Source organism: Medicago sativa, chromosome 6 (genome assembly GCF_051527215.1).
Source record: "Medicago sativa cultivar Bolivia chromosome 6, Bolivia_mono, whole genome shotgun sequence".
In the NCBI taxonomy this organism is placed as follows: domain Eukaryota; kingdom Viridiplantae; phylum Streptophyta; class Magnoliopsida; order Fabales; family Fabaceae; genus Medicago; species Medicago sativa.
Window position 1 is genome coordinate 8,762,084 of NC_140754.1, and position 7,303 is coordinate 8,769,386.

The 7,303-nt window shown below is 34.9% G+C and overlaps 2 protein-coding genes across 2 annotated transcripts; one reads left to right on the forward strand and one right to left on the reverse strand.

The window, feature by feature from the left end:
• On the forward strand, positions 1 to 3,327 carry LOC146912566 (EID1-like F-box protein 2). Its single transcript, XM_085722135.1, has 3 exons — positions 1 to 155; positions 990 to 1,764; positions 3,009 to 3,327. The coding sequence occupies exon 2, from the start codon at positions 990 to 992 to the stop codon at positions 1,743 to 1,745; it is 756 nt and encodes a 251-aa protein (XP_085578261.1). The 5' UTR covers positions 1 to 155; the 3' UTR covers positions 1,746 to 1,764; positions 3,009 to 3,327.
• Positions 3,328 to 4,288: 961 nt separating this feature from the next.
• LOC146912567 (uncharacterized) lies at positions 4,289 to 7,067 on the reverse strand. Its single transcript, XM_085722136.1, has 4 exons — positions 6,950 to 7,067; positions 5,354 to 6,737; positions 4,855 to 5,242; positions 4,289 to 4,767 (listed from the first exon to the last, which is right to left on the reverse strand). The coding sequence occupies exons 1-4, from the start codon at positions 6,951 to 6,953 to the stop codon at positions 4,471 to 4,473; spliced, it is 2,073 nt and encodes a 690-aa protein (XP_085578262.1). The 5' UTR covers positions 6,954 to 7,067; the 3' UTR covers positions 4,289 to 4,470.
• Between the last annotated feature and the right edge of the window lie 236 nt (positions 7,068 to 7,303).

Below are 7,303 nucleotides of genomic sequence, written 5' to 3' on the forward strand. Positions count from 1 at the left end.
ATTACACTTTCTCTTCAAAAGCTTTGATTTTGTTCCTTTTTAGTTCTTCCTTTCCCACCACCTCTCTCTCTCTCTCTCTCTCTCTGCATTTCTCAGCTTCAACTGTGTATCTTCATTTCTGTGCTTTTCTTGGACCAAATTACCCCTACTCAAAGGTGAAAATTACCTATGTTCATTTCACAACTTTTACAATAAAGTTTCTCACTTTCTTGTTGTTTGTTCTTGATTTTACTGTTTTCTCAAATACCCTTTTCTTGTTTTCTCCAATTGCATGTGTAACTCTTCATTTTAGGGTTTGGTGATTATGTTTGGATCATAAAGCTTGTTCTTTTAGCTGAGATAAGACACAGTTTGGGTTTTGTTTGGTTTGTTTTTAATCTAATTGCAAGATTTTATGATTCAATTTTAAAGTGTGAGGTTTAAATTTGATTGATTTTGTTTATTGAAGTGAATGATTTCATAAATTTATGATTTTTAGTTGGGATTATGTGAAATCTTGTGATGGGTCATTTTGGTTTTGTCTATGTAGTAAAAGATTGGATTCATGTTAACTCACTGTGTTGTTGTTTGTTTTTGCGAAATTGGATTTTAATTGGTTTGAATATTGAGATTTTCTGCTACATTTGCTTAATTTTCTGTGCATGTGGAATTTGGGAAAATTCTGAACTTGTGGTGGTTGTTGAGTTTTGAAGAAATTTAGTCCAGAGTTGTCAATCGCGAATCGAAGAAATTACTGGTTTGTTCGAATTCCGCTAGATAATACTGCTATACGGTCACTATAGCCCGTTATTTGACAACATTTTGTACTAAATAGAGTATAGTGGAACAAGTGATTTTGTTCAACCGTAATTTAACAACGCCGAACAAAAAATTGTTTTTTGTTCGTGTAGTTTTGTATTGGTTTTTTCCGTTGGCTTGATGTTTACCATTTTGATGTTTGTCGACACATAAAGTTGTTGTGAACTGATAATTTTTCTTTGTTTTCTCAGATGAGGGACATGATTATCACAAAGCAGTACCGATGCATACACTCTTCTTCTTGCCAATGCACAAAAGGTCATTTAAGTGAAGATGTTATATTTTTGGTGTTTAACAATTTGAATTGGAACCCGAAGCTAATAGCTACTTTGTCCGGAGTATGCAAATGGTTTGATGACCTTGCCAAGCGAGTTTTATGGAAAGAGTTTTGTCGAACAAGAGCTCCTAAAATGATGATTGATCTTCAAACAAGTGGGACTCACAGTATCGATGGAAACTGGAGTGCTCTAGGGAAGCTTCTTATATACTGTTCTGGATGCAAGAAAGGCGGTTTGTTCAAGAATATTCATATCCCCGGTCATTTCGTTTACAGGACTAGATTTTCTAAAACATCAGGAAAGAGCTTTCTTTTGCCGCAATGTATAAATGATGTTTTATATGTGTCTGATCCTTGTGAGCATCTTGACCAAGGAGAAGAGGGTGATATAGGATTCTTCCGTGGTGTTTTCAAGTCATTTGCAACTACAAATGTCAGGAGGATGCTCATTAACAAAGGCGCTCAGCTCCATCCGACAGAGGTTTGTCCTTATTGTAAGGCGAGGTTGTGGAGCATGCTGCAGGCTAATATGATTCCGCAAACCGCTAGTTGTAGGTTGGGTTCATATGAAGAATGCGTCGATTATCATGTGTGCCTTAATGGACACATGGTTGGAATCTGCACCCTGTTACCTTTGTCTGATTCAGAAGGGGCATCTGAGAAGGAGTAAGATAATTGATGATTTTAAGGTATTTTCTTGTATCATACCTATTTATTTTTTCGTTTTTAGTTTTGTTGAGTCCCACACATAGACCGGTTTTGTAAAGTTGAGTTAGGCCCCAACTAAAACATTTAGATGGTATCACAGCTTATCTAAGATCTGTTAGGACACCCGCTTCAGACCCTCGGATCACACTCATGTGTCTAGTTCTGGGCGTGAGGGGAGGCATCCCTCACCTTACAAATTGGTTTTGTTGAGTTTAAACAAAATTTTAAGAAGTTAAATTATTTCTTTGTAAAATCAAAATTAAAGCTATAAATGTGTTTTCTGGTAATTGTGGCAGTAGGTGTTTTAGTTGTGTAAAACCTAACCTTGCTTGCAGAAAACTCATGTTTGAATCTGGAGAAATTTGGATACAGTAAATGTTTTGGAGGAGTTCGTAATGTAACCGTAGCATATGAGCACAAAAAATAGACACTTTAGCTTGTTTGGTTTGGCGGTGGGGAGTGTCAATCGTGCATCTCAATGGGTAGTTGATGTGGAAATAGAGAAGCTAGAATACTTAGCTTTCATGTTGATGCGGTTTCTTGCCGCGATTTTGCCTAACTCAAATGCTGCTCCAAACATATGCTTAGTATTTTGAGAAGCTTTTCACAGGAAGTAGGAGACTAGAAAATAGCGTGATTTCAACTCATTATATTTATAATTTGATTTGACGCAATAGGTAGAATACATTCTGCATTTGCAAATGTTTATTAAGATGCTGAGTGTTAGCTCCATCTTTTATTGTAAATCCACTCTCAGAACACAGCTTACTATCTGGTGGAAAAATCTTTTTCCTGTTAAATTCATATCAGAATTGAAAATGTTTAAATTTAACAGTAAACTCTAGTAGGTGTCTAAAGGGCCTTGGTTTTGCAACATTTGATGTTACCAATGGATATTTGCTGTGTTTTATTTTTTTTATTTTTTTTTATTTTATTTTAAAAAACTTAATATTTCTTGATTATTTAGTAGTACACTTAGGCTATATAGTACCGACACTTCACATGCAAGACATGTACGTTGTCCGAAACTTGTCGGTGCCCTAGACATGTGGTTACCTTCAATTGTTTCATTTTCTCAAATTATTACTCGTGTTAATGTGTCAATGCTTCATAGCTGCAAGGGAACTTATTAACAAGATCCAAAATTAATATGAAGAAAATGTTAGATGCACTTGCATTACATACTTTATGCTGATGATTTGACAATGTACATTTCCTTGAACAGATTGGCATCAAGTCCTCACTAGAAGTTTGGTTGAAGACACTGCTGTTTTGCTCAAGGGTAAATTTCTGCCTAAGGATAGTCAGAAGTGTCATGATTTCATTGAAACCACTATGCCTGATGTTGCCATCTCAATAAATGCTAGCATTTTCTGCAAAGGGCAAAATTTGCCAACAATTTTTCTTCATGAATCAGATAGAAAGATGTTACTGTGAACTATGTGGTATATCATGTATATTGTGATGTCTGGATATCTGAACCTGAGTGACCAATTTGGTAGTGCAATATTCATAGTTTTTAAAGAATGATTTTGTTTCAGTTACATTTTCTCATTCAGATTTAAATATTAGTAGTTATATTAATATAACTATTTTGAAATTTAATAAAATTATGTTTATTTGATCATTAATGTAATATGATAATCAATGAATCTGTTCTAAATTATAAGTCACTCTAGCAACTTAAGATAAATTAAGGAATATGTTTAATATTGGTCAAAAGTTCAAACCCGAGACCTTCCAATTTGTGTCCGAGTCTATAATGGTGCTTACCACTTCGAACTTCGTCTACAAACCAAAAAAAGAATTGACAATACACATTTGTTTCTTAATCTCATGTGCTGTTTCCAGAGCTATGTTACAAGGTGCAGTATACAACACATTAAATGAGTGTAAGAAATTCAAACACCTGATTGGTAAGGATTTCAAACAATTTGAGCAAGCAGATAGAGGCTCAAAATTACAACATCAGATCAAACATACACATCCATATCGTCTGCAGAAGAAAAATAACTATCATCTTGTTCAAAATATCAGAGTTTTAAAGAAAGAGAAACATTCAAACAAAACAGAAACAGGAAGATCAGTCAGCTACAAAACAGAACCAGGATGTACTAAACAGATTAAGATATGTATAATACAATGAATGCAATATAGTTTATAAACATAAACATAATTCAGACTGAAACAAATCTTGAATATTAACATACCAACACCATCCATCCCAGCTAGTTTTGGCAAGAACAACTGCCTGATGTGGTCGCCAGCTGCATTCTCAGCTTTCAGTGTCTTACAATTGAACCGTGATTCTTTTCTTCCCGGTTAGTCAAAGGTGAATGCAAACAATAAAATGAACATGTCATCAAAATGAAGATTATATTAGGGATTGGGAAGGGAAATCGACATGGTAGTGACATGTAAGCACGGATAGCAAAACCCTACAAAATTCGTAATAACCATATATACAAGCATATCAATTCATATAACCATATAACATAACATAAATAAGAAAATCACAGCAAACACTACACTGAACTTAGGAAAGTCATACACAATTCATAAGTCACAACTTAACAACTTAAGCTATAGTATTAAGCTTTTAGACAAGATGTAAACACCAAAAACAAGGAGTCAAATTCTAGATATTTAATTTAGAAAATCTTTATAATTAAAAAATAATCTTCCATTTAATTTTCATCTCCATCTTCGTCTTCATATCCATCTTCATCTCCATCGTCATCTCTGTTTTCATCTTCATCCCCATTAGCATTTTCATCATGCAAATCAGCGATCCCCGCATCAGCTAGACACTTCAGACATGGTGTATCCGAATCCGAGGCATCCACATCTGAACCTTCAACGTCTCCATTGGCATCAAGATTTAGCTCAATTGATGTTCTCTTCTTTTCGGCTAATTTTGAATTAGCCATGATAAAAACAACATCATTATTAACTGTCTCTTCCTTCAAATTCATAGCGTGTACCTAAACATATGCAAATACGATTAAGTATCAAGGATAGAAAGTAATAGGTATTTTACAATTCAGGTTCAATATTTTTTATCATCTTACCATCTCGAAGGCCTTCCGATTACGTTCACCCCCATAAGAACTGCCTGTCAAGCATAAGACACGAATTGCGAAATTCTGGAGATCTGCATATTCATCTGCGAAAGATGCCCACCAAATTGGTGGAGTCTCCTCACCAGCAGTAATTACGGCTATTGGATGACCAAAATGATTAGCCTGTTTTTCGAAATCTTCAAGTTGAATTTCAATCCTAGATCTTTCTTCAGGATTGGCTACCATCCTTGTTATACAATGTTGTAGACTATGTTTAAGTCTAATGTCATCTCTAAATCCAGGACTATAGTGAAATTGAGGGTTAAGAAAATATCCTGCAGCATGCAAAGGGCAATGGAGCCATGTCCCACCAATGATTTGCCATATAAGCATAGAACTAAAAAAATGGAAAAAATTGAATTACTTTTCGTTGTTCAAACCAAGACTGCAAAACAAATGTTCAATTTTAAAACTAAAGTTGATACTATATCCTGCCGAACATATTTACCTTTCTCTTTCTTTGTCATCTTCGGAAAAACTCCTCTGTATCTCCTCTATAGCTTTCACCATTGCCTCATAAATGAAACCCATGGTTGGTTTCTCGATTGAATTGACCAAACGAAGCACTTCAAGTATAGGATATATACCTTTATAACAAATCATAACATTTTTCCAAAACCTTTTGTGCAAAACCGCATCCTCAATGTATTTCCCATTCATCGTCTTTGCGAACTCGCTGGACTTCCACTCCTTGGATTTGAACATTCTTATCAAAGCTCCTTTGTTCTCATGAAGACAACATAAAGTTAAGTATACTGAGTCATGTATAGTAATGCCAACTTTCCAAATATATATTCCTTTTGTGAAGAGTAGCAATAGAGTCCTGAGAGAATCCTCTGAATAAATAAAGGATACAATTCTTTGACACTCCATAAGTGTCGCTTTGTGAATAGGTATCTCCCCACAGTGTTGCAGCATCATTCCAATGCAATGTGTTGCACAAGGTGTCCAATACAGCCTAGTCCTTTTCGCCATCAACATCCCAGCGGCAGCTACATAGTATGGTGTATATTCCGTTACAACATGGACAACATTTTCTTCCCCAACCTCTTCAACAACGTCATCCATCATCTTAAAGAGTTTCTCAGACGATTCCAACATATCAGACGCATCAATAGTTTTCAAAAAGAATGTTCCCTTTGGACTGTTCACTAACAAGTTTAGTATGTTCCTCTTGGGAAAGTTAGTAAATACATCGACCATTATGCTGCAACCAGTGATCTTCCACATAGCTCTATGTTCTTCCAAAACTTCATTCGTCAACTTAATATCTTCCGGAAAATATTTCCATCCAACATCAAAGAAACTCGGTGGCTTAAATCCTACACCATGTCTTGAAACCAAATCACACATAGTCTTAAACTCATCACTTTCTACCATTTCAACTGGTATGGCATTGTTGTAGAAAAACCTTGCAACCGCTCGACATGCCTCCTCACTCAAACTCTCCTTACTATCGACGGAGTCTTGTGAGCAACCTCTCTTTCTCTTGAAACTATCCCTATTCCTCCCAACACCATCTTTACCGCCTTTTCTTTTTTCACCTACTCCAACATACCCTTCCTCATGAATCTCTTTCAAAGTGGTAAGTATCTCCAACATTTCCTTCTTCACCTCATCACCAACACCCTCACAAGCTTCAACATTTTCCTTTCCAGTTAAGTGACATGCAAATCGATAAAACCCGCCGGTTACAACATTATCACAATATTTACAGTAAACTATATCTTGTCCATGTAGTTTAAGATCAAGTGAAATGCAATGCTTCAAAACCACTTCAACAACATATTTTGCCACTATCTTTTTAGGCATGTTTAGAGCAATAATTGAATCTGAAACAAAAAGAGACAAATATAAAAAAAATTATTTTTTTTTTGTTGCATTTGGATAACAAAAAATACCCATTTTCACAAACCCATTGTAGATTAAAAAAAGTGAAGGAAATGAAAATGGGTAAGTAAAAAAAAGATGAAAATTCAAATTTAAGCAGAAAAAGTTTAAATTTTTAAGACTGAAATAACTATAGGAAAGTAAAAAAACATACCCATGTTTGTGTTGTGTGTTGTATGAACAGTGCTTGGTTCGGTTTTCCGACAATGCCAACTGATGAAGAAGAAGAAGTTGAGAGTAGAACTGCTGTTTTCTTGAGCTGCTGCTCCAATGTGTTTTTTTGTTGGACCATCTTCATAAAAGTGTAACTTTTTGCATTTTTTTCTCTATTTTAAAATAATTGTCAATTTAAAATTTTAACACAAAAATTATTATTTTTTTCACTAATATATTCTTATTTATTGAATTTCACTTTATTTAACTACTCTAATAACTATAAGGGAAATGTTAATGAGACACTAAGAGCATCTCCAATGAGAGGTCCTTACTTAACAAGGATCACTCCCTG